Genomic DNA, 27,886 nt, shown 5'->3' on the forward strand with positions numbered 1-27,886 from the left:
GGAACATGAAAAAAAAAAAAAAAAAAAAAAAAACTATCAGCATATGAGAAGTGTATTTTCTGCCTGTGCAGTTTAGTTTTGTGTTGAGTTGTAGTGATTCTGTTACTAACTTGCATAATTCCTGCATGGAATGACTTTGATAAATATGCGGTTGTGTTATAAAAACATCTCCTCATCTCTGACTTCTCAGTAGAGAAAACGTTTCTAGAAGATTAAAAGAGTGAGATTTGATCCCTTTTAAGAAATTAAGAGGAAAGGGCTTATTTCTTTCCTCCATGTCCATTTCTGGCAAACAAATTCTCTTTTCACTCTAATTCTTTTGCTTTGCTTCTGTCCTTGTCGTAGGAACCTGTATATGCTTCTACTTATTCTCCTGCTATACCTGCTGTCTATAAATTTCATCCTTTTCTACTCATTAATCAGGTGAGCAAATGTCTGCATATTTTAAATGTGCTCTGTTGAAATTGTTGAGCATTATGGCTTTTTTTTTAATGTAGGGAATTAATTGTCCCCTTAATTGATCACTCAGCTTAGAAAATGCTGCTTTTTTTAAAAAATGTAATATTATACACTATGTTTTATACTATCCATCAGTGTATATTCTGATATTGTTCATCTTAGGGTTACCTTTAAGAAAAGGACATATCTATTAGACTATATAGATGAGAAATTAAATCAAGGAGATATTGTTGCACTCATTATAGCATTGAGGACTTGAAGTTATTTGAAAAGGATATACAAAAGGAATAATATGTAACTGCTCAGCTTTTCTTTTAGAATAAAATACCCAGCCTTGTCTTTAAGGGATGCACATACACAAATATAAGGCGTAAAATCATCTGACTTTCTGAACAAACAAAACAAGCACCTTTTGTTCAGAGGAGACTTCCCTACAGTGCTTTTCCTTAGTCTCTGTCTGAAGAATACTTTCCTTGCACATCCTGCCTCTATTCTTTGAATCTCCCACCTTCCTGATTCTCTCTCTTCCTTTTTAAGGTCTGTAGTGCTAGTTTGAGAGAAGCAGCCCCTCTGATCTCTGATGAATGTGCTCCTTGGAAATGGAAGGTGAAATGCAGTGCAAATTTCCTGTTTAATTAATGGAGGGAGGAATACGATAGAAATACCTTTGAGTTCTAAGATGCACATTCCCAAAGCAAGTTGTGGTAACAGAGCTGAACTGCGCTTTTGCTTGGGAATAGAGGTCTGCTGCTGTTCTCTGCAGTATACTAGAATGCGTGTGTCAAGTTTTCCTTGAAGTCGTGCCCATACTTCTGCAGTTGCATCCTCATAAACAATTAGAGGAGCATATTTGCAAAAAAAATAGGTCATGAGAAATGTAAAATAACTTGTTTTTTTCAGCTAACTACCTAAGAAGGTTAGTGTTCTGGCTAGCATGAGTAATAGTAATGAATCCAGGGGGCAATTACTCACTGCTGGAACAGAGGGTGGTGATGATGACAGGAGAACTATTTGACCACTGTTGTTTACTTTTCCACATTCAATTCCATAGTTATTTGTGAGAATGACCTTTTACACTTTTTACTAAAAATTAAATGTAGGATTAACAACTGAAATGTGTTGGTGTTACCTTTTCTCTGTAAGCTCTGAATTTAGTTTAGCTTTATTACTATTTGACTTCAGATCAACTATTCATTTTGTTGTGACAGAGTTTGCCAGCTTTATTTATCTACACGGAAAATATACAGTCTACCTTAATTACCTAAGGTCCCTCCAGTCAGTGGAGAGACACAGTCCTTCAGTGGGCTGTTCATCCTGTCTGTCTTGAAAGGGGAACAGTTGTCCCCAAAAGTGCTTCTCTTTCCATTGATGGTGGTGAGATACATCCTGCCTTCTTAGTAAGCTGCTTCCATCCCACTGTCCAGGCATACACATACTATTTCTGGCAAGATTAACCTTTCCATTGGTTAATCTCTAAACACCAATAGAGTAAACTTAAAAAACAAGCTGTTCAAGTTTACTTGGACTGTTTTTGGACCAGAAGCTGTGCATTTGCATTTGAATTTTTTGCTTGTATCAAGACTCATATAAAGTTGCAGAGGAAAGCAATGCAGTAACTTTCCCATACGTGTAGAGTAGTTGGAATCTTTGTGTTTTTACCTTAGGTGTCCAAACTTGAGCAGTTCTTTGCATTACAAAGCAAATCAACATTTTTGGACACCTCTTTTGTGTAACTCATAACATTGGTTTTAAAGGGGTTTCCCTTTCGAAAAATACATTCTTAGTTCTCGTTCTTGATTTCAGTTTCCCCACCTAGGGGCAGTCTTGATCCTCAACATGCAAAACTGAATTCTCTTATTTCTTGAATTATTAAAAAAAACAAAACAAAACAAAAAAAACCTAAAAAATCATTTTAGGCTGTTTTTTGTGACTCAAAAGTTGGACTGGAAAATTGTAGTGCACAAAATGTGGCATTGCCTAGAGGTAGGCCACAAAAGCACTCTCAAGAAATGCACTGCAGTGCTAGAAGAGACCAGGATGATCATCCTACCTAGCCAAGCAATATGAGTAAAGTAATTCCTTCTCTTAACTATTCCTGTGTCAAGTCCACAATTCTTGCATAGGCTGAAAACAGATCTTTTAGAAACAGACAATCTTCATTCAAAAACCTTCAGAGGATGGAAAATTCACCACAATATGAAGTAATTTTTCTTGTATAATTACTCTCTCAAAAAAAAAAGTCAGAATGTCATCTGTGATTAAGTCAAATACACTAAAGAAATCAGAGGTAACTATGTTAACATATTTAATCATACCTGATCTCATCAAATTTACCATTTTGATTAGACCTGTTTTCCATAATGCCATGTGGAATGGCATTAATTATGCTACTGTGCCTTGATTCTTTATTGATTGCGTTGTACAGCTGATCTGCCCATGATTGTCTGGAACAAAACCCAGCTTATGTGACATGTATTTACCAGCTTCAATTCTGCTTTTTCAAAGTATTGTCCCCATCTTGGCATTTACAAGTACCGTGTATGAAGGTTCTTTATAAAATTAATGCTTGTGTTTGGGGGATTTCCCATGCTACTTATTTCATGTAGTACCAACTCATCTGACTCTTTTGCRTGTTAACTTTGTTTTAGGAATTTATTTTTTGTCTGAAATAATTCATATAAATAAAAACATGGATGCATTCTTTCCATTACAAATTAGGATATTTCTTTGAATGTAACTACCTTTTCTGCTTAAAGAAAAATACATTTTTCCAGTTATTTGTCTTGCTAAGTCTTTATTGGTTCCTGATTAAACTAAAATAACTTCTTGCTTTGACTTTAAGTTGGTGTCTTTAGCATCCTGTATTCCTGTATCAAGAGTTCACATTTCCAAACTTCAGATTTTATACTTGATCTTAGATCTTTTTTTTTTTTTTTTTTAAAACTAAACAGGATGAGAGAAATAAAACTTGTCTTTCTCCCAATCAGAATGTGCTTTAACCAACTCAATCCTCCAGAAACACTGCCCTTTGGCAAGTGTAAAAGCTACTTCCAATTACCAACTATATTTCTGTCTTAAATTCTTCTGACAGTTGTCTTGGTTAATACTGGTTTTCCAGCTTAGAAAATTGTTCTTGCACACCAACTATACTTTTGTTTTCATCAAGACTGTTACAKATTAAATGGGTTTGAATTGTTTGCATGTATTCAACTATCAGTTTTCCCTTTGATTAATAGGGGCATGGGGAAGGCAAGAGTTGTAATGCATGAGGCTGAAGTCTAACGTGGSTTTGCTCTGAATTTTGTGATGTGTGCGCCCAACCTGATTTTTAGGAGTACTAGGATATTTTGCCCAATGGAACACCTTGAAATCCTCCATAAAGCAAAGTTTGTTTCTGCATAAAAGAGAGCTACTTACTCTCTTCTGTCCTCTGACAGGCCTCCAGAATTACTCATGATCTTTCTTATGATTTATATGTCATGATTAATGCACAAACAAGCATTTCAACTCTGTGCCTTCAGAATTTCCAGTAGYTTTTCAGTCTCTGGAGCTTTTGGTAGTCTCTAGAGACAAAATTAAATCTCTTTGGACTTATATCTTAAAAATAATTAAAAAATTTAAAATCCCTGGCTCTGCTTCTTCCTGCCTCTCCCTCACTTCCCCCCCCCCCATGTTGAAATTAAAGCCAGCATCCTTGCTAAGTTAGAAGTATTTTTTTGTGTATGACGTTCCCATTTGTGGTTTCATTAGGCTAGTTGCCTGCCCAGATCTCTTGTGGTATGTTGCTGTGATTTGTTCTACCAGCAGTTTTCACAGAGGTGGCTGGCTCTGACATTAGAATAGGTGCAAATGGGGAAAAGCAAACAGAAATCACTTTAAATATTTTCCTTATTTAAAGAATTCAGACCCTTCTAGAAAAGGAATCAGTAAATGAATAAACTTTTATCTTGTTATTTATATTGAACATTTGGAGTTCTAGGAAAAAATGAATGTTTTATCCTGATTATCATGTCTTGCAGGCATAGTGTCTGCTGCTCAACTATCTTTTGTAATAAAGTGAAAGCAGATGATACTGCAGAAGACTCTGAAGGTGCACAGAGCTAGAGAAGGGAGTGGAGGGCTCACGTGTCCTAGTCCTTGTACAGTCTGTTTCTTGGCTTGTCTTTCCTTGGATGATGCTCTTACTAAATGCTGAAAACTAAAAAAAAAATCTTCATTTCAGTGTGTACCCACCAGCCATGATTTTTCTATAAAATATTAGCTTGGATTGGTTTATTCWTTATTGCTGATTTCAATGTATATTTTTCTTGTTTCTTGAGCCTGAGAATAGTATTTAGTGCATGTTTACAAACTTTTCAGTTCTTTTTCATTTTCCCTCTGCACTTTTATGAGCTAGAGCTGTTCTAAAGCTTCAGATTTTCATGCAGTTTCTCAATTCTAGCAGTTAAGTGAAGAATGAAGAAAAATGCCCCAAAGCACACAACTTGGAAGTAATTTTAGAGTTGACAGTCTTATGCTGTAAAAATACTATTCCATGCTTGATTTCTATGCAATATAATCCCTGAAGTGTTACCTACGTTTTAAGATAAATGTGTTGAAGCAATATGTCTTTGGCCTGAYTCTAGCTACAGCAGAATATGTAAATTCAGTCTCCTTCCTATTTAATGTATCTTCATCAATGCTTTGTATTAGGAGGGTACTAAGATGCTTAGTGCTCCTTGCTGTTTCTAATCAGCTTCTGGGTGCCACCCTGTAAAGCAAGCAAGGAAAGCTTAGGGTGACACTGCCTTCCCTTCCCTTGCTCCCCCCCCCTCCCCTCCAAAAAAAAAATCACAGTCATAGTAGAAATATTGAGAAGAACAACCTGACAGAAGTCCCGAAGTGAGCTGTCTCTGGAGAGAGAGAAGGCTGCTAATCCTGTCTGGACAGTTAAGTTATTGTGAGAGAGCAATTCAGAAATCACAAACTGAAGTTGCAYTTTTTAATTGTTCTCAGTGCCACCCACAAATCTGCACACTTAAAAACATCTGTTGAAAGTCAGATCAGTGATCTCACTAGTGTAGAAAGTAATATTTGAAAAGAACAAGGTCTATAGAAAATTATAGTATATACAGAGTAATTTGCTTTCCTTAGAGGGAAAGGAGTCTATTTGCCTTGGCTGGCAGTTTGAAGGAAAGATCAAAGAGCATATAGACCATAGACCAAAATTTCTCCTTCATGGTGTAATCAGACAGCAAAATAATGACACTTCTAAGGGCTAGGGTCACTAAGCTGTATCTGTGGCTTTCCTTTAGTAGCTTGTATTCCTGTTCTTGCCTGTAGAGCTAGCAGCTGAAATGTTCAGCCAATCCTTTGCTGTTTCATGGCCAGTTGATCTATTTTTAAACATCATCTTTCTCTCTCCACCCAAAAAAAGCAGAGAATGGCAGATAACCAGGAGAGTCAAATGACCATTGAAGAAAGAAAACACCTGATTACAGCTCGAGAAGAAGCCTGGAAATCCAAGGGTAAAGGAGCAGCCAATGACTCCACACAGTTCACTGTAGCTGGCCGAATGGTAAAAAAAGGTCAGTGAAGAAATAATCCAAATATAAACGAGCCAGGCTTATCTGTCTAGTCAAAATAGTCAGGCTAAAGTTAAGCAGAAACAGTATCCGTATTTAGCAAGAGGAGGACTGTTTATCTTCAACTGAATATCATGTCATAATTGTTCACCCTAGCTTCTTGTGGCTATTGGTATGGATCTGTTCTGTTATGAGTTGCTATGCTACCATCCTGTTATTACTGGGCTCTTTCTAACTGGTAGTAGTCAATCACTTGAACATTCATATGTGTTTTTTGCTCTAATACAACCCAGAGGGCATAGCTGGATTATTCTTATTTGACTCTTGCTTGAAAACCAGATGCACTGTCTGGAGAAAAAATGGAAAAATCTGGCTGGTGCTTCCTCCACTCCTAGAATCACTGGGAATATTTGGCAGACACATGTTATTTTTATGGACATTGTTTTGGACAACAACTTGAAGTGTTGAGTTTGGCTGAAGAAATGACTGAACAGGTKGTTGTACAGAATGAGGGAGTAAAATTGACCTGGGACCAATGTTGACATTTATGGGATCTCTTGAATTCAGCCGGTCACAGTTTCCAGATATGGTTATTCTCTTGAAGTGGACAGGGAAGGTTGCCCATGGTAGAAACATAGCTATTCATGCAGGGGACCTGGGAAGATGATAGCTTTTGAAAGAAGGCACATAACCTGCAGGATCCATTGTAGGTGGTGAATACTAAATCTTGTTGTGTGACAAGAGCCTAAAGACAACAAGGAACCTCAAGTTATGTAACAACTACCAAAAAACAGAGTAACTTGTTTATGGGCACCCTTCCTGTTCCACGTGTTTTTCCACAGGCCATTTTCTCTCCACAACCTCCATTTGTAATCAAAACCACATTCTTTTGGCAGATACACAGATTGGGTATTATTAGGAACTGCATGTATTAGCAATGTATTTTAGCTGTTGCTTGCGTTGTTTTTTGCCAGAAATCCTAATGGTCAGTGTTCCAAGACTAGCCRGTTTTGGAGGGCTATGAAGAACAAGGTTCTGTGGCCAAAAACTGCTGGCTGAGGTCTTTGGCCAAATGGATTTGTCTCTGGGAAGGAAGGGAAGTTGACAGCTTTTGTAGTAATGAGGAAGAAAAGGTGCTCTCTGTAGGTGCTGTGATCAGCCTTGTGGAGAAGCAGGCTAATCCAGTAACAGTGGCATCAAGTATGAGTAGCTCAAGCAGGGTTTTACTCAGATGTGTGCTATTTTTGTTGCCTGGAAGAAGTTACCATGATGAGCTTTAATATAAAAGATGAGGAGAAAGCACCATGATGCACAAAATTAAATCCTTGTCATGTACATGTGCACAGATGCTGTGTTTTAATTGCTTCTTAGGGCTGAAAATCTTTCAGCCCTAACTAGAAGGTGATTTTTTTCRGTAACATCTGAACCTGTTCTTGGTGTGGCCTTGTTCACTGAGTCCTAGGATAATTGCTTGAAAGCTGTGTCCTCTCAAATACATGCTGCTGAAGGTTTTACCAATTGACTTAAAATCTACTGAAAATTTGAATCTCTTAAGTAGCAGGAAGATTTGTGGAAAAGCTGCTTGATTATATTCTAAGTTCAATGTTTGGCAATTATGACTTGCTTGTACTTGCTAGGGCTTCTTCGTGTTTCAGTAAAAATAGTGGAAACAACATGTTGAATCAGCTCAGCATCAGTTTATCTAGTGAAAACAAAGTCTTAAACTTATGTGACTCAGTAATCATTAAACTATGGCTAAGTGGAAAATAGATATTAGAGGAAGTTTAAATATCACAGTTTGCTTCTTCACTGAAAATGTAATCAATGAGCAATAATAGATGCAATTCATTGCTACAGTATATTTTTCTGCCTAACCAAAAAGTAAACCTATGTAGTCCCATTCTTTTTACTGAAGCTGTGTAGATTCATGTGAAAAGAACAATCAAAAAAAAGGAAAAAATCTTCTGCTTTTATCTGCTGGGTCCAGAATGAATTGAGTCATACAAGTTACTGAAGAGGAGGGAAGAGAATACAAATTCATTATCTCTCAATATGGTGGAAACTCTTATTTTTTTTTTCTATTTCTGCTTCCATGTGTACTTTAAAAAAGCTACAGGGCACAGAGTAACTGCTTATTCCGGGGATAGCCTTCACAGGTCAGATCCATTCTACTAYGTTTATTAATAGAGATGGATTTAAATAAAAGTGCTTCCAAAGTCTCAATAGATTCTCTGCAAATGGTATAATTTTTTGTTTGGAATGGATACGTGTTTCTAAAACATGGCCTGTGGTAAATGTCATGCCCAAAATATAAACCATGTTAACTGTTTACCTTTAAAACTGAGGAAATTATGGTACTCAAGAGCTTATTTTCTGTATTAGCATGCTTACGGACTCCTCARAACAAGGTTTGACTCTTGTGAATGGGACAGTTTGAGATTGCTGTTGGTTAAGGAATAAATCAGGCAGTACAGTCTGACATCGCTAGCGCAACAGTTGTGGAAGCTGGGGAAGTTCAAGGGACTGCCAGAAGTGGCCATGCTCACCTGCTTTCCCTAAATTGTCTCCCATATCATCACTATTGGAAATGTAGGTTGACCCAGTATTACATTTCTTATGTTCTTTGCTCTTATACAGGTTTGGCTTCTCCAAGTGCCCTAACTCCAGTAGCATCACCTTTCTGCAACAGGCAGAAGTCTACCACCCCAGTTACAAAACCCTTAGAAGGTAAGGAATAAAAATGTCTGAAATATTAAGACATTCAAGTTTCAGGCTTTTTGACTTCCACTTAACATTTTTTACTTTGTATTTTACTTAGAAATTGAAGCCAGGCCCGATATGCAATTGGAATCAGATATGAAGCTTGACAAGTTGGAGTCGTTTTTGGGAAGGCTGAATAACAAAGGTTTGTAGAGTTACCAAAGAAGGCAATGTATTTACTATCTGACTTTAGTAAATCACTTAAAGTATTTCTTAGTTAAAATATCTCACAATGGAAACTGAATATTTCTTTGCTCAGACTGTACTGGTCAGACAGTTTGTTTTCTTGATTCAGTCTTGCTGAATTTTAACAAAAATACCTTATACTGTTTCATTACAAATATACAATACAAAAATTACAAATTCTGAAAAACTTTCTTCTGTGTTTTTCTATGCCTTTGATGTGCACGTTTTTCTTGATAGCAAAATTTCTTAAAACCACATGGACACTTTGAACAATATTATCTCATATAATGAAACAGCTTCAAGTGTAGTCTAATCTTTCTGAAATCAAAATGGGACATTACGCTGCCTCCAAGCACAGTATCCTACATCCATCTTCTTGCTTTTTTGAAAACTTACTTTTTTTAGCAGCTCATATAGCTCCTTCGTATAATTTGTTGGCTAAAGATGAAGCTGTCTGAAGTTCTCTGTTTCCATCTCATATGTCTGTCCTCCATGTTGTAAGGCAAAAATCCTTTTGTAATTTGTCATGTCCAATGTCATAAATGTATATGTTTCACCAGAGGAAGCACTAGCATTGTATTGCGATTGTGACACCCTTGCGAATCTGAAGTAGTCTATTTTCCACATGTAGTTCTGGTAGATCTTTTCAGGAGGAGGAGTTAATTTGATGATGTGCAAGGTGTGGCTGTAGCAAAGTGGTTGCATGAGAGTGGCAGTTACTGTCTTGTTTTTTATCATTCTTTTCTAAAAGACTTCACCACCACCATCCCATTCCCCCAGAAATTTTTTCAACTAGGAAAAAAATACATCTTTATCTCTTTTGGAGTTAGAAACTCTAATATGGTTACTTACTAGAGGAGTGTTTTGATCTGCTTTTTTTCTGCAGTTGCTGGGATGCAAGAGACAGTGCTAACAGTTACGGGAAAATCTGTGAAAGAAGTGATGAAGCTGGATGATGATGAAACATTTTCCAAATTTTACCGCCATGTGGATTTCCCTTCCTCCTCAGTGCCTTTGGAGCTTGATGAGGACTTTGATGCCATCTTTGATCCTTATGCACCAAAGTAAGAGCTGTGATTTTATTGTTTTGAATCCATGAATAAACAATTTTTTTCATGATCTCTTAGGAGTCGCAGAATACTCTTTTACTTCATTCCTCTTCACTAGGAAGGTGGTTGAGTTGAGATAGAATACAACGTCCTTTTCCCTACTGAAAGGAAACCCAGTTGAGAATTGCCTATTTCTTTAATTCAGGAACACAAAGATGGTGAAAATGTTCAGCTTTAAGTCATTTTGTAAATGTCTTAATGCTAGGGATGTCCATTTCTTCTCTGCATCTCTTAAATCCTTTCTCTGCCTGGATCAGTGAACTGACTCTGATACCCTTACAGATGTCACATCCTAAGTCAGTCTCTTGTCTTTGGATGCTTCTGACTAGGAAAATCAACTGGTGATTATAAACACTGCTTGTTTCTCAGGTTAATATCTTCTGTAGCAGAGCACAAACGTGCAGTTAGGCCTGTGCGCAGAGTTCAGTCCTCAAGAAACCCTCTTAAAATGCTGGCAGCAAGAGATGATATTCTTCATGAATATACTGAACAAAGACTGAATGTTGCCTTCATGGAGTCAAAGAGAATGAAAGTAGAAAAAAGTAAGTTAAAAGCTTTATTTGTACAAACCATTGTCTTGCTATTTGAATAATAAAGAAAACCTAAAGGAATGGAACATGTTCTCTGAGAGGCCATAAATTAATTGTACTGTATAGGGCTGAGTGTAAATTGGCCTAGAAAATATGGAGAAAAGGGCATAATTGACTTTCTCAGGGAAAGCTAGCCACTACCACCTCCTGTGGCCAGATTTACTTGTTTGTTTATAGCATAGTCATCTTGTGCGGAGGGAGAACTCATCCAGGGTGAAGGTGGAAGATGAAGCAAAGCAAATCTAGTTCACTTAGGCTAGGAGAAGAGAGTTAGTGAACTGGCAAGAATAGATAAATTTTTGTTCAGGTTCACTGGCCTCAATTTGGGGTCTCTAGCTATCTCTCAGAAACTTGAACCGGCTTTCTTGGCTGCCACTGGTTGACTTCTGTAGAAGATCAGTGCTCTGTGGCAGAGCTTTAGATGTTTTCTTGTGACTTTGCCTGAGAACCAAACTGTCAGTAAGAGATATTGCAAAATATACTCAAAGGTTTCTAAAGCCATTTTTTACAGTTTTGGGGAAAACAGTTCTTTTCTGTATTTGAATAAAGGGCAATCATCTTTAAGTATTGCCTGTATTGATGAAAGCATTAATTATACATGTAGTATTCTATTGCCATTTGAAGAGAAACATTCTCGTGAATTACATACTCATAAAGCATTTTGTCTTTGCTTGAGAAATAGGCAAAATTTGCCAAGAATTTAGGCTTTAAGTTTACTGTAAAGCATCACTAAGACTTTGAAATGTAAAGAGCTGTTGCATCACAATGGCTCAGACAAATTTGAAGGGAATTTCAGTTAATTATCCTTGACTACTCTATTTTTCATCATTAATCATTTATATGGCACTGCAGAGCTACACAGTACTTCACAAAACATTGACTAAGATGTGTTCCATCCCAAAGTTGATATTTCTGCCAAATAACATAATTCTGACAGTTGGCTGTTGGATGATACCTAGAAACTTGGATATTGCTAAACCCACATAGTTTTTGTGCTAGCAGTTGATCCAAGTTCAGTCTGTTTTTGCTGTTGTCATTAAGAAACAAAAAGAAGTGGAAATATTTTAGGAAAATATTTTTTAATGTAGAGACCAAAGAATATTCTTAATAATTTTTGGTCTTTTTCTTTTTTTTTTTGTTTTGTTTTGTTTTGTTTGCTTTCCCTCCTTTTTCTTTTTCTTTTTCTTTTCTTCTGGTTATGTACAAGTGTCTGCAAATTCAAATTTCTCAGAAGTTGCACTTGCTGGATTGGCAAGCAAAGAGAACTTCAGCAGCGTTAATCTGCGGAGTGTTAACCTAACAGAGCAAAACTCTAACAACAGTGCTGTGCCATACAAGAAGCTAATGCTGCTGCAAATTAAAGGTATGCTAGAACTGCTTTATGCTAGAACTGGTTTTACTTTCTCTGCCTACTAGACATAGTAGGCTAACAGGAGTTGCTATCTAGTTTGTAATAAGAGGTTTCCACCTCAAACTTATGCTCACAACCTAAAAGAGTCAGAATTGTGTGACAAATATTAAAAACTCACATGTAAGTTTGCCTTGTGGTACTGGTACCTGTTTTGTAGGGAGCAAGCAGAACGTTTCAGGAATTCCAGCCATCCTCTATGGAAATTTTTGAACTGTCGCATTCTTTCGGGGCTTCTTATAACTTGGAAGTCATACAACAGTGTTCTTGCTCCATTTATTCTTACAATACATAGTAATATATCTTCTGTAAAATACTAGCTACTTTTTTTGCCAAAGTAAAATTCTTAAAACTTTACTGCCTATGGAGACTGTGCCATAGCTTCACTTAAGCAAATGTAAATGACTCTGGAATTTGGCTACTTCTCTGCCACTTTATTTCTGTCCTGAAGGACATTAAGTTGGCAAAGCAAGAATAAAAATTAATAGAAATATTAGTTGATAGGAGGGAACATTTTTTTGCTTCCTATGAGTAAACCCTTCTCCCGTCAGAGTATTAATTCTTCTGTAACAGTCCATTTCCATATATATTGCTGTATGTGCTGGAATCATTTTTTTTTCATTCAAAACAATTAGATCTCAGAATATGACAGCAATATTCATAGCAATATAATTAACCTTGTTTTATCTTTAGGAAGAAGACATGTTCAAACAAGATTAGTTGAACCAAGGGCCTCCTCACTGAACAGCGGAGACTGTTTCCTGCTGTTAACTCCACATTATTGTTTCTTATGGGTAGGAGAGTTTGCAAATGTGATAGAAAAAGCAAAGGTTAGTACTCACTGAGTTTTGCATTATTTATTTTTAGAATTCTCATAGCTTATATCTGCCTTTCAGGTAATTGATCTTAGTGCCAGTTATCTCAATAAAGTAGCAAGTAACTAATGATCAGTGACAGGCACATAGGTAGGATTCCTGTAAATATATTTTAGCCTGTGTACTGAATGAAAACTCGCATAGGAGTGTGCAGGCTGCAGAACTGCGAGAGAAAATAGGATATCCTCAGGAAATGAATTTGCACTCAACCAAAATACAGTCTGAATTGCAGGATGTCCTTTTTATTCCTATGTCAATTAAGTTCAAGTCTTGTTTTAAGGCAAATGAAAGAATGAGTGTATTTCTGTAACTTTTTCTCTAGTATCTGTTTATTTAGTACTACAGAAATGGTGACCAATTCTCCTGCTCTTTGCTGTATTGTATCCTATCTGCTTTTGCCTTCTCCCTGAGCATGGTATGCACAACTACACCAAAGACTTAAGCAATCTTATTCAGGTAATTGTTAATCTCTTAGGCTTCAGAACTTGCAACTTTAATTCAGACAAAGAGAGAACTTGGCTGTAGAGCTTCTTATATACAGACAATAGAAGAAGGAATAAATACCCATACCCATGCAGCCAAAGACTTCTGGAAGCTCCTTGGTGGCCAGACAAATTACCAGTGTAAGCATTCTTACTTCTAGAGTTACAGTATGTGATATTTTATCACAGTAAAATACTTGAACTGATTCTCTCCAGTGAAGAGAATTAGATGCTAAAAATATTACTATTTTTGACAATCTTTTCCTTAAGCTGCGGGAAGTCCTGAAGAAGATGAAATGTATGAAGCTGCAATAATAGAAACAAATTGCATTTACCGCCTTGTAGAGGATAAACTCATTCCTGAGGATGACTACTGGGGGAAGATGCCAAAATGTACCCTGCTGCAACCAAAAGAGGTACTGTGCCACTTATTACTCGTGTAATAAGTGCAAGTACATGCACATGATACAACTTGCAGTAACTACAAATGCTTATGGAAGGGCTTACTGCAAATTTGGTCCTCTGTATTTCTATAAAGATTCTGAATGTTTGCTATCTACATTATGATGCAGATTTCAAGAAATTAGAACATGTCATTTTTAAAGTAAAATCCTATTTTAGGAAGCTTAAATCTGTTTCACCCAGTCATGCAGTGCAAAAGAGGTGGCATTAGAAAAAGAAGATCTATCCTTAGCAGAATTCTTCTTTGAAACAACCATTGCACCCAGCTAAAATGGAGTGAGAGCAGACTTCCAAAATGAAGACACCGTATAATAAATATAAACAAAAATAAGCCCTGGACTGCGTGTTCTTTCTGCCTTTTCCAGATATAGGGTAAAGTATAGGTCTAAACCTCAATGAAAGCTACCGTAATTGGGCAGCATTCAGGCGTGCAACAGAATCAGTATTTTACTAGTAAAAGCTCTCTGGTCTGCTAGTGACTTAATTACTACCTAAAGATACTCCTCACAGTATCCCCAGTACTTGCTTTCAGTCAGCCTCAACAATTAAATATCACAAAGCAGACCACTGCCCAGGACTTACTTTTATTGATAGCTGTTAGTGTCACTGTAAACACTCAGATAGCTGGAGAGGCTTGTGTTAAATACAGTAGTTTCCTAACACTGCAGGCTGCCAGAGGATCAGGGCATTGCCTAACCTGATGGTAGGTTACTGTTTGATTTGATTGTATAGGTTTTGGTTTTGGTCTTGTTTTTTAGGTGCTGGTGTTTGATTTTGGCAGTGAGGTGTATGTATGGCATGGAAAGGAAGTTACTTTAGCACAAAGAAAAGTAGCATTTCAGTTGGCAAAACATTTGTGGAATGGCACCTTTGACTACTCCAATTGTGATATAAATCCTCTAGACCCAGGAGAGTGCAATCCCATCATACCCAGGTACCAAAACTTGAATTTAGGCTTGTTGTGGAAATGTGTGTATAACAAAGCTTCTTAGCAAAGAAGCTTCTGGGCTTCTTGCCTTTAATTTCACAGAGTACAAATTTGATTCTGTTTGTTTTATTTCCTTCAACAGAAAAGGACAAGGGCGTCCAGACTGGGCTGTCTTTGGCAGACTCACAGAACATAATGAGACCATATTGTTCAAAGAAAAATTTCTTGATTGGACAGAGCTAAAGAAACTCAATGAGAAGAATTCTAGTGAATCCCTTCACCAGAAGGTACATATAATAAGCATGCTATGTGTTTCAAACTAGACTGACTTGGTTGGGATGGAAGGCTGGTCAAGCTCATTTTCACAGATGCAGAGCACTTCTTTTATTTTGCAGGCTCTGACCACACCTGTAGAGTGTGAACCCACAGAGTCATTTCTTGCTCCCCTATAGTTGAGCAGCTGAATGAATGCTACCAGTATGGCTTTGCCAAGGCATCAAATAATGACAAGATACCAAAGTGTGGAAACATGTAGAGAGTCAAACTGAGTGAAACTGGGGGTCAAGAAGAAGACGACTGTGCTCAAAGAAATCTCTTCTGTATTTTTCCACAGGAAGAATCCAGATCTGACTCTAAACCATATGATGTCATGCTGATGGTAGCTGTGCCCCAAACTACTGTAGGCACAGTCTTGGATGGAATGAATATTGGCCGGGGCTATGGACTTGTAGAAGGAGAAGATGGGAGGCAGTTTGAAATTATCACTGCGTCTGTAGATGTCTGGCATATCCTGGAATTTGATTATAGTAGACTGCCTAAACAAAGCATAGGGCAGTTCCATGAGGGAGACACATATGTGGTTAAGTGGAAGTACATGGTTAGCACTACAGGTGGGTGAACGATTCCATTTCATCCTGCTGAAACATTGATAACTGCAGCAAAAAATGCTGCTGTTTGTGGTGAGATCCAGACCTAAACTTCCTTGCATGTGATTTGTCCAGTTAAACAAGCAGTTTAGCAGCYGTTTCAAAGATTAGAAATGGTAACTTAGCCTTTCCATCCTATTAAGAAGTAGAGCTTATGATTTAAAAAAACTTTAGTTATTTTTCATACATCAAATGTAATATTGTCCATCTCTGCTTTTACCCAACAGCTATGTTGTACGTGTTCACAGGACAGCTCATTAAGACAGAATTGTGCCCACAGCTTAACACCAAAATAACTAGGCAGCTGGATTAATGACAGTGGTCTGAATGTCTTGCGAGAGAGGTAGGCTTAGCAACAAGGGAAGGTTTTGCTGGGTGATGGAGAACAGTAACAAGTGAAAGGAAAAGCCCTTGCCAACTCATAAAATTGAAGTGGCAGGGGGGAAATAGCTGTCCTGTTTGCTGGTTCTGGAAAGCCTTGCAATGAATTTCAATCTCAAATGAAAAAATTTTAACTGTGTTCTAACAAAGTACCTGAGCACAGGTAGATGTTGAGAATCAGTCAGCTTGGTGTGGCTTTTGGAACTCTTGCCTCTGGCTCCAAAATAAAAAGAGGTGAGTTTGTGATAAGTAAAATAGGAATAGTCTAAAAAATGATTTCTCCAAATAGGAAAATATCAAAATTGGTGAAAGCAATACAACAACTATACAACCTCAGTCTTTTAGCTAGAAAATACAGCTTTTATTCAAGATCCTTGGTTTCAGATACTGGAGAATCCAACAAAAATACTAAAACTTGTAAGTCTGGGGAGAGGTGAGTGAAGTCAGCACTGAACTATAACAGATTCTTTATTCATATGGATGAAAATATATTTTGTTGCTCTAAAATTTAAAATAAGCTTTGATATTTAGTTTTTCAACTTTCATCTTGAAAACAGTTTAGCCATCAAAGCATAAATATCTGGATTTGGGCTGGATTTTTATGTAGGAGAAAGTACTAACATGGGCTGAATGCACAATGCACAGATAACAATGAAAACATAAATTTCAGAAGTAACTAGTGATTTGAGTATTCTCAACTTGAAAAAACAGGATGGTCTCTCCTAAGTATTTCAGTTGGATGCTACTCAGCACTGCTGAAATCAAGGCAGTGGAGTTTTRTTTCTTTATTTTTTTTAAGAATCTGGTTTAAAGCTCCTGGTTTTGAGAATCTTGGATTAATTATATCTATCAGTTGAGTATTCACTGGAAAGAGTGAAATATTACATTACTTATTTTATTGTTGAAGTTCACTTACTCTGAATGTTATTGGCTAACTGTAGATACCATTTCTCTTTTTTAAAAAAGAGCTGCTGCTAGCCCTGTTTCCAGACCAACATGAAAAATTGAATTAATTAAAAAATAAAGCTTAGTTATCCAAACTTTTTTTTAACCCCTGCAAAACATTGCTTTTGTGTTGCTTGTTCTTCCTCTCTATTCACTCCATAGCCAGCTATTCTCCTGGTGCCAAAGTTAAGTATATAATGTGTAAAATGAGCCATAATGCACTCTGGTAGCATGACTGGACATACCATTTCATGTGCAAATTCGCTCAAGCGATGTCAATTACTGTTGTCCTGACAGTATTGGTTCTTTCCACTCTCTTTGGGGAACACGGGCATCTCTGCACATAGGCTTACATCCATCTGATGATGACAATTTTGTCATAGGAGTATATTGGCTTGGGGACCCAATATTCCTCCAGTTGGGCATTTTCTTTGCTGTTCTGAACAAGACAGTACTGAGCTGGCAAATGAAATTAACCCACGTGCTGTTCATATCTATAGCCAAATTTGTTGCTTCAGTATATGCCTTCTGTTTTGCAGTTGGAAGCAGGCAAAAGGGAGAGCAGCAAGTAAGGGCTGTTGGAAAAGAAAAGTGTGTGTACTTCTTTTGGCAAGGGAGACACTCCACAGTGAGTGAAAAGGGGACGTCGGCACTGATGACAGTGGAACTTGATGAAGAGAGGGGAGCACAGGTGAGCTTCCTGCAAATCTAGGTGGAAATCTTGGTAAGACTTGTCTTCCTAAGTAGCCACTGGGGGTAAACGTGAGTGATCTCTTTTTTCCCTTCTCCCTTTCTGCAAAGGTGGTATTCTCACAAGTACAAATAGCTAGCCCTAAAAATTACTTTTGAATTTATTCCAAAAAAAGACATACATCAGCTCCTTTATGGATTGTCATTCCCAAATCTGTCTTGTGAAGATGATATTCTTAAGGTTGACTAAAGAAGAATGTCTCATCTCTCCTCACAGGAGTAGGTGAAACATAGTTAAACAATTTAGTACCTTCCATTCCAGTACGTGTTCAGATAACAGGACTATGTCTCCCTAGTGCTGAGAACATGAGAAGCACTCTGTTTTGTTGAATTCTGTCAGAAGTACTTTCTGTTAGGCCTAGACGTGCAAATGAATTTGAAATCAAGTTTTCCATTTGTTTACTCTGCAATTTTGGAAGTTACTGCCTTGTCGTGCAGGTTAGCCTGCTTTGTCTTCAGACAGAGTTAAGTTTTGCTGTGGCTTGATGTTAACCGCACACAAGATGGGAAAGGTAAAGTTAGTTTTCTTATCTTGATTGTGCTGTAATTAGTTCAAATACAGTGTAAATGCAATGAGTAGTAAGACAGGAGTTCACAGATGAGAACTGCAGTTACACTTGACTTGGAGTGTGGGACACCGTGCAGCGCACCCAATTTAACAATTAACGCTACCAGTTCCATAACAATAACTTGAAGTTTAGTAAGCAAAGAAGATACGTGTTGGTCACATAGACTAGTTCTATAGAAAATTTTAAACCTACTTCAGTTCCTACAGTATTTCCATAATTGGTTCAAATAATCCATGAATATGAGCAAGACTGTTTTAATTAAACAGTATTTGAATTATTTACACACACAGGTTAATTTAAATTAAAATTTATTTGGTATTGCTTATCCTTTGAAACTTTTGATTTTTTTGGATTTCAGATAGAGGTTTCTCTTAAATACACATATGAAACACATTGCATGTTGATGTATATAGAACTTCAAACAGTCAGCAGTTTTAAAAGTACAAGGAAAACCATYTTTGGGGTGGCCATAACTATGTAACTTTTAATAATCCATAGGGAGAAGTTTTCCTGAGCCTGTATGCTTGCTTTGTTTTTTAAGATGCTTTCAATTTCCAGGTGCAAGTGCTTCAAGGGAAAGAACCACCATGTTTCCTRCAGTGTTTCCAAGGAGGGATGATTGTGCATGCTGGAAGAAGGGAAGAGGAAGAAGAAAATACACAAAGTAAATTACTGTTAGTTAAGAGATTCTGCCCCAAAATCCTTTTTTTACCTATTGAGTAGGACTTTAAAATCATTATCAACTACTAACTCTGTAGAAAAAAAGGAGTAATGAATGCCATGATAACCATAAGATARCTTTGCTTTCAAGGTAGCTTTTCTCCCTCAAGCTTAGAATGGTTTTTGTCACCCTAGAGCAAGCTGACTATACTGTACCGACATATGTATAAATTGTTCCAGTTGTATTTTAATTAAGTAAAGTGCCTGTTAGCTTTAAAATACATTCTTTTCTATATAGCCCAATAAAATTAGTGTTTTTTTGAACTTGAAGTTCTCCTGTAACTAAAATACAACTAAGCTTTTGTTACTCATCCGCTGCTTTTTGCAACTTATTCCTTGAATACTGCAGTTAGTGTGGAGAAATGTCAATACAGATGTAGCTTGAAAGTGTTCCAGTTTCCATCTAAATGTAACCTCCTGTATGTAAGGTGTACAGAGGAGGAGGACCTGGATAGAAGCACCACTGCATTTGTTTCTCTTTTGGTTCCTGTATTAAACAACAGAGTAGGGAGAAACTTAACTCTTCAAGTCACTCTCATAGAAGGTTTCATAATGATTTTTTCCTGMAGCTTGRTTTCTTAAGCAGTTAGCCAAACTTGATGCTTTAGCTAATTCATTCTGTGAACAATGCAGACATGTGATATGTGAAATTTATCCAGTATGAGAACAGCTGTTCCAGAGCAGAGATCTTGAATTTGAATTCCATGGGACTATATAATACTTCTGTGCCATTCCTGTCTGCTCCAGGTGATTGGAGGCTATATTGCGTGCGAGGAGAAGTTCCCAATGAAGGAAACTTACTTGAAGTAGCATGTCACTGCAGCAGCCTGCGTTCCCGGACATCCATGATTGTACTCAATATAAATAAAGCTCTTATCTACCTGTGGCATGGCTGCAAAGCACAATCTCACACTAAGAATGTAGGAAGAACAGCAGCCAATAAAATAAAAGAACAGTGAGTGTCTGACCCATACTTTGAAGATTATTTGTATCAACTACCAATTTACTAAAATGGAAGTCTGCTTCCAAGAAAAATTGAAAGATATAAAGCTGTCCTCAGTACAGTTGCATCACATGCATGTTTGATAAGGAGGAGGAGTGACAGGTAGTCAGTTCTGTGGAGTACRGGAGATGCATGTTCTCCAGTCTTTTTCATTTAGGGTCAAATGCACTTATTCTTCCTTGTATTAGTTATGGTTCCAAAAAGTGATCTTKCCATTTGGAGGGAGATGCTCAATAGCTGACTAGCAAACTAAATTTCAGTTGATAGGAAGTTCAGAATCAAGGAAAATGAACCTTGTGACTATAGGAAGAAGAAATTAATTCGGGAAATAGTGAAGAGGAGAGCACTGGTTACAAAAATGAGCTATGAGAATTACTACAGAGAGCTCATGTCAGCTATGGGAATGGTTGCTCAAATTCCACATCTTGTTTATTTGTATTCTTGTCATCACTTTCAAAATAYTGCATTTACATGGAGTGTGCAACAAGCTTATAAGGTTGTCTTGGGGTGTAATTTGAGTGCCCAACAGGTTTGTGAAGCTGTGTTTRGGGCTGGAGAGTTGGGTTCAAACTCTTTATGTTTTGTAGGTGTCCCCTGGAGGCAGGGCTGCACAGCAGCAGCAAGGTGACAATACATGAATGTGATGAAGGATCAGAGCCCTTGGGATTCTGGGACGCACTAGGAAGGAGAGATCGAAAGGCCTATGATTGCATGTTGCAAGGTAGAACTGTGTTCCAGTGTTCGGAATTTATTTTTTACTTTACTGGTCTACAGTATTGTGAGATTTAATGTAAACCTTTTGAACAACTTTTTGGTAGTTGAGATGCTCCCTTCAGAGARATGTTTCCCCTGCTTCCCCACCCCCAAAATCTGCAGAGTTAAGTAATACTGTTGTAGATAAGAAGTATTGGAAAACTAAGTGTTTCATTTTCTTCTCTCCCCCTTCTGCAGCCCCTCATGCAGCTCAGAAGAACAGTTAACATTGTTACCAATTCATTTTGCTTCTCTTCTTGAAGGGATTGGAGGGTGGTTCTGCACACATTCTTGCTGAATCTTTGCTTTGAAACTGCCAACAAAGGTAGCAGGGGGATTGATTTATAAAGTGGAAAAATTGTCAGCCAAAAAGTAATCTCTGAAATGGGKTTGCTTCACTTACGCCACAAAACAGCTAGCCATGAAGTTAGTCAGGATCAGATGCAATTGATGGCAGGCAGCCGTTTAGCTTGGATTCATCACAGCTATTGCCAGTTCCCCAGGACATCTGGTCATCTTGTTCGTTATTCAAAAACCAGAGAATTTACAGCCACTCAAAYTTGATTTTTACATTCAATTCTGTCTTTTCTATTTAAAACTTTTTTTTCATTCTTTGAAGATCCTGGAAAGTTTAATTTCACCCCCCGCCTGTTCAGCCTCAGTAGTTCATCAGGAGAATTCTCAGCCACTGAATACATATACCCTTCAAGAGATCCCGCTGTGATCAATTCCATGCCATTCTTGCAAGAGGATCTTTACACTGCCCCACAGCCAGGTATATGCTTYAAAATACTTAAATAACAAGAAAACAAGTAACTGCTTGTTGAGTTTCTGCTTTGGGCAGAAATTCAGTAGCAATAGTCACTTTAACTTGATTTATGGCAAGAAAATGCATGTATTTGATGCTTTTACAGCACTAAGCAATAAAAGTAATGTTTCCATGATAAGAGATGCTGAGAGCTAATCAAATATGTATCCCAAAATCTTGCTATAAAAAAATACATCATTCAAATCAGAGGATTTGAGTTAAGCTGAGTTTCACTGGATCAGTAACAAAAAGGATCAGTAAATTTGAAAKGATTTTCATCCTGACACTCGCATGCAAGGCTGAGATTGCGTAGGGGATTCAGGAACTAGTAAGTGGCTGATGATGAGTTTGTTATTTTTTGACTGCATAGCACTCTTCCTTGTTGACAATCACCATGAAGTGTACCTATGGCAAGGCTGGTGGCCTGTGGAAAATAAAATAGCTGGATCAGCTCGAATCAGATGGGCTACAGACAGAAAATGTGCCATGGAGACTGTGCTCCAGTACTGCAAAGGTAATAGATTGCTGTTCTGGATTGCTCTGAGTGTTGTGGTATCTTTCCACTTGGTTATTGTCCTGAATTAAAAAGTAATTCTTCTGCAGAAGATATTTCTTCTGTAGCAAATAAACTTTACCACCCATGGCGTAGCTGGTGGCAACTGTCACATTCTGCCATGGGCACTTGTACATTTGAAGAGGGGATATGATATCCTTGTTGGATACCACCCTTATGAGGATGGACCAGTCTCTCCTTACCAGTCTACAGTCTAGTGGGAGGAGTAGTTGCTGTATTTCTACTCAGTTGTCTCCTGTCACTGAGGAGAATTGGTGAGACCACTGAAACCAGTCTCCTGAAAAGCAGGAGGCACTGGAATGTGACTTCTGTTGAACTACATTATCACTCTGCATGGTTCATCTCCTGGTTTCCCTGGCAATGCCCAGTGCTGTTAATGTACCCAGAACTCTGAAAGCAACAACAACATTTGTCTAGGAACAGGGGGCTAAAGACAGGGCAGTAAGACAGTTAGAAGGGTCTTTGGCAGAACTGCTGAATTCCTAAAGAAGAGACTAGCTACTGCCTTTTTTCTTCCCCCAGTTTTTGTAAGCTGTACAGAGTGTGATATGATGCATCTGTTCTTGAGATCAGCTCATAAGACATGCTTCACAGCAGACGTGGGTGTCAGAGTAGAGGAACTTCATTGCATGAATGCAACCTCATTGCATTCTCATGCAATTAAGTGCCCACAGCTGCTCAGCAGGCTAATGGGGGAGATAAATAAGCTCTTGGTCTCAGTGTTCCTGACCCAGTATTATAATCTCCTAATGAAAATCATGTTTTCTGGCTTGCCTCAGCCAGAGTGGAATCTGAAATTTATTTTGAGGCTTGGATATTTTTCCAGATTTCTTGAACTTCACTGAATTAGATGATGGGATATGGAATTAATACCTTCCGTATTGGATTGAATTTGTTGCATCTGAGTTCCTTCTGTATCAGATGCACAGTGGAAGGCTCTCAGGTGGCTTTTCTGTGACTTTTAAGTTTAGAATATGCATCATAAGACAGTTTGTTTTGCTGGGTGCTACCTTGTTAACCTCTGGCCATGACTTTGCAGCAGTGATGGCTTTCTGCCTTTGCCTTGAGGTAATTCTCAAAAGCTTTAGCCTGTGGTTGGATAAGCTCAAAGCAAGTTTGCTTCTATTAAAGATCTCTTCTACTTTTACCATATCTCTCCTAAAGTTAGTTTGATCTCCTTTAGCATGAATGGACACAGTGTTTTACTGTRTGAGTTATGCTGTTCTGGTGGCCGATCACTTTCATAATCTGGGATTGGACCGTTCTGCCAACCAGTTCTGACAGCTTGACCCCAGTAAAATTTCAGGACTGACTTAAGTCCTCTGTGTCATTAATTATCAAGGTAGAGTAATTAAATATCAAGAAATATTAATCTTGCAGTTATTTTTGACTATCACAATATACCTGGRGGAATAGATGTATCTTAAAAGGCTTTTCTTTTACTTTTATTTCTGTTTTTCCCCTTTCCTTCTTGACCCCCTTTCCCATTCCTCCCCCTGCCCTCGACTTGCGGTGTTTAATTACATGGTGGTATGAAAAAAAAAGATTTACAACCCTGGATATCCCTTGAATTTACCTAGCTGTTCTCCATGTACGTAAATCTTATTTAAGTTGTGAAAATTTCTTAGAAGGTTTTGGTGGTTTTATCCGCTAAATCAGCGGTGTATTCAGAGTGCTGAGCTGCAGAGATCCAGGAGAAGGAAAAATCTAGTTTGCTCTTCAGCATTTTTTTTTTTTTTTTTTTTTGAGGACATCAGCTTGTATGGAGGGCAGAGTTCATGTAATGAAAATGTTTCTCCACTCATATACTAAGTCATCTTACAAGATACTATACTGGAATACCATCAAATGCAAGTCTTCTTATGTCTTAGTTACTGAGACTGGAGCAGTGCAACTAGAGCAGACTGGAATATTTTTTAAAATGCAAAATTTTGAAGTATTTGTCAAATTATTCATGGTAGAACGAATACATTCTCTATACTGAAAATATGTGGAAGAGAAGGCTTAAAATAAAATACTCAGATGACAAATCTCCTGTCTAAATTGTGTAGTTAAAGGATTCATGTTTTAATATGTTTGTTAGACTATTCCACAGAGCTTTTATCTCAAGTATTCAGTTTCATGCTAAAATATTCTCTCTAATCAGTTTCTTCCTGGCACCTGATGTAGAGCCAAACCTATAAGGTTCGGGTTTTGCAAACGTACTGGAAAGGTGATGTCCACCTGCTGCCAGGCTCCCCATCTGCAATAAGTGTAGGTGGTGCATCCATTCTGTGGGGTGCCCCTTTGCAATGGATAGTGGGTCATGTCTACAATCTTGTAGATCCCTCTGCATCATGGCTCACGCAACTGTAGACAGAGACTCTGGTGAATAGGGTCTTTTAACTGACTTAAATGCTCCTGTGGGAGATTTTAGTATATTAAATATGTYTTGAGACTGAATGTGAGGATTAACAGAATTTTGCAAGAAACAGTTTTTACAGGAAGCTACAGCCTTTGGAAGTGAGGTGCTATCATGTTGCTCTGTTAGTTTCCCAGACTTTGCAGTATCTGAGGCTTTTCATTGCCTGATGGGAAGGAGGATTTGATTAGACTGAGTTGCTTAAATACAAGTAAAATGCAGGTGTAATATTTTTAGGGATAGTAGCTTGTCTGAGCCCCTGACTGCCTGTTTGCCTCTTTCTAGAAATATTCAGAGCTTATTAGTGCTTTTGAGTCCTGGTGGTATGAATTCATTTAACCAGTAGCGCCTTTTCACTTTACTTGGGGTAGTGACTTCAGCCATTTCTTTGATATGGCATCACTCCTAGGCAGGCTTATTGCCCTGCTCTGTACAGCACACTTGCATATTTTATAGAAGAGGAGCTGTCTGAAAAATCATGGGTAATTATTGTCCAACTATTGCAATATCTTAATCAATTTTCAGATTCTGTTGCTTCTAATTTGTAAGTATAGTCACTGTAGCAGACCTCAGTATCCCAAAGTAAGGACAGCTTAAACATTCTCACAGAAGTCTCTAAACTTAAGTTTAATGTACTGCTGGCAGAACAGTTCTAGAGGATATTGGGAAGCTTTATTTACCTGAACTTGGCTATTTTCAGACCATTGTACGCTGCTTACCATATTCTCATTCTATTTTTGTAGACAGGGCATACACTGGGTTAGGAAGTGACTGTGATTTTCTTCTCTGTGCATAGCTTGGTCTTTGTGCTCAGACACAGTGAAAGGCAGGTTTAAAAATGCTGAAAAACATGTTAATATCTGCCATACCATATTAAATACCTGGTGAAATAATGCTTCCAATGACTTTTCAGGAAATAATCAACTAAACATGCTTACAAGGCAGTTTTGTGTGGTGGGTGACACTGCAAAATACAATGCTGTTTATAATTTGTCTCTTTTCCTCTCCTTTTTTTTTTATCTTGAATGTTTTTAGGAAAAAATGTGAAGAAGCCCCCAAAATCATATTTAATTCATGCTGGCCTCGAGCCCCTGACCTTCACTAATATGTTTCCAAGTTGGGAACATAGGGAAGACATWGCAGAGATCACAGAAATGGTAAAAAAGCATTGCACACTTTTTCCTATCTCTAGTAATTGTGTCTGATGTTGTCTGTAGCACTGTTTTTCTATGCTGTCAAACCCCAAAATCCAAAGGATTAGCTTGACCAGTACAGTTCTGGAATCTGCACAGATCTGCAAACAAYGATGTAGTTAAGTTCTGACTGAATGAGAATATCAGAGGCATTTCTGAAGCATTCTCACATTGCTTTTTGTTTAAAAATGGGGCATCGCTGATTGAAATGTTGTTCTAATCCTACCTTAGAAACATATGTGCTAGARTTCAGCTGAACAATTGTTTTTAAGTTTGCAAAACCGGCAGCAAAGTGCAGTTCTGGTCTGTCCACCATGCTGGAAGAGCAGGAGAGCAATGCCCCACACAGAATAAGCTGGCTCAAAGGATTTCAGTGTTGCCTTCCCCACCTGGGAAGCAGAGTCACTGCTGAATTATATGCAACTGCTTTAAAAAGCCTTCACTGAAGGGAGACTTCAAGGCAAATAGCACTTGCAGCTTTGTAGATCTCCTGCAGCTTTGTAGATCTCCTGCAGCTATCATTAGTGGAAGATGATGCTTCCTGACTAAACACAGAAGTCAATCTAAAACTTAGGGGTTTTTTTGTTTTAGTTCTTTCTTTTAAAAAAAAAAAAAGAAAAAAAGGCATAGGATACTCTCCTGTTGTTATCACGGCCATGAAATGTCTACATTTAGTTAGGGCTGCAGTTATGGCTTTGTGCTTCGTGGGCCAGGTAGCACAAGTTGATTCTATGCCGCCTGCAAACTGGTGCCAGCAGTTGGTGGCTTTTAGCAATATGATCCTGAACTCATTGTTTTTCTCTTTTCCCTACAGGATGCCGATGTTTCTAATCAGATAATCCTTGTAGAGGATGTGCTCGCCAAGCTGTGTAAAACTGTGTATCCACTAGCAGATCTCTTAGCTAGGCCTTTACCTGAAGGAGTTGACCCACTGAAGCTTGAAATTTATCTTTCAGATGAAGACTTTGAGGTAGGGAGAGAAGGAGTAGACTGTTAYTCTGCATGTGTGAAGCCTTGCTGTTAAGTCCTTTGACAGTTTTGTTAATTATAATTGTTTTCACTAATGGTATATTTTCTTGTTTTAAATGCAGGTTGCATTAGACATGACAAGAGAAGATTACAATGCACTGCCATCTTGGAAGCAGGTTAATCTGAAGAAGGCAAAAGGACTTTTCTAAGTTGTGTTTATTGGTGTGCGCAWTAAAGGGATGTCAGTTTTCACTTTCTATGCCCTTTAGCAGAATTTTACCCCACACTTGCAAAACAAATAGAAATACTTTGAAGTTATTAGTGACTACCTATCTGAAGGCTTGTAATATTGTAAAAGTCCAAGAGAACTCTTTGGAAATGGAATTTGATTTTGACTGTAAGGGTAACGTGTTTAAGCTCTGCTCTCCTATGCACTTAAACAGTAGTTTCTTGAACTACTGCTGCAGCTCTCCTTTGGCTATATACAATATTTGCCATTTTTGTTTTTGAAGAAGTTCTCTTTGTAAAGTGTTATTTTGTTAGTTTGTGGATTACAAAGAATTTATATTTATATAAACACATAGAACAAGTATGTATTTAACGATGCAATATATATTCACTTTCAAGACTTTCATGTTGAAACTACAGATAAGTAGCTGGATGGCAGTTGCTTGTACTGAATTAGCTATACCACCAATATGTATCTCTTACGCGTTCTGAAAAGTTTCTCTTTGCAATAGATAAGAATTGTTCTCAGTGCTGCTTCAGGTGCTAAATTGAACAAAGCATTTGTATTTATAGCATGAGTTTCTTGAGAAACTATGCGAATCAACCTTTATACTTTAATATCCAAAAATGTATAGTGCCTTGTTTTTTTGTGTACAGTTTATATACAAAAAAGATTGGTCTGCATTTTGAAGATGGCTTAGAAAGGTCTCCTATGTTACTTTTATAATAGTAGAAATAAAAAACATCTCAGTTTCTAATACTTGTTGTAAACATTAAACATGTCTTTTGTGATATAAGAACTTAAAGTAAAAGCTTCTGAATAAACTCTTAGGAATKCTCTGA

The 27,886-nt window shown here is 37.7% G+C and overlaps 1 protein-coding gene across 2 annotated transcripts; it reads left to right on the top strand.

Moving 5' to 3' along the window:
• Positions 1–330: 330 nt before the first annotated feature.
• Positions 331–27,886, top strand: LOC146597852 (supervillin-like). Of its 2 annotated transcripts, none has more exons than XM_085301369.1 (22): positions 331–423; positions 5,879–6,026; positions 8,661–8,750; positions 8,842–8,928; positions 9,856–10,033; positions 10,448–10,620; positions 11,876–12,031; positions 12,770–12,906; positions 13,427–13,574; positions 13,704–13,849; positions 14,654–14,829; positions 14,966–15,110; positions 15,437–15,713; positions 17,615–17,766; positions 18,953–19,058; positions 19,862–20,069; positions 20,705–20,838; positions 21,490–21,645; positions 22,049–22,192; positions 25,689–25,810; positions 26,661–26,816; positions 26,938–27,886. In XM_085301369.1, exons 2-22 carry the CDS (start codon positions 5,882–5,884, stop codon positions 27,022–27,024), a joined length of 3,123 nt encoding a protein of 1,040 aa, XP_085157495.1. In that variant the 5' UTR covers positions 331–423; positions 5,879–5,881; the 3' UTR covers positions 27,025–27,886. The 2 variants fall into 2 exon arrangements, with proteins under 2 accessions (XP_085157495.1, XP_085157494.1); XM_085301368.1 differs by having other exon boundaries at positions 332–423; positions 5,876–6,026.

This window comes from Rhea americana, unplaced genomic scaffold (genome assembly GCF_003343005.1).
Source record: "Rhea americana isolate MKP2758 unplaced genomic scaffold, rheAme1 scaffold_176, whole genome shotgun sequence".
NCBI classification, from domain to species: Eukaryota; Metazoa; Chordata; class Aves; order Rheiformes; family Rheidae; genus Rhea; species Rhea americana.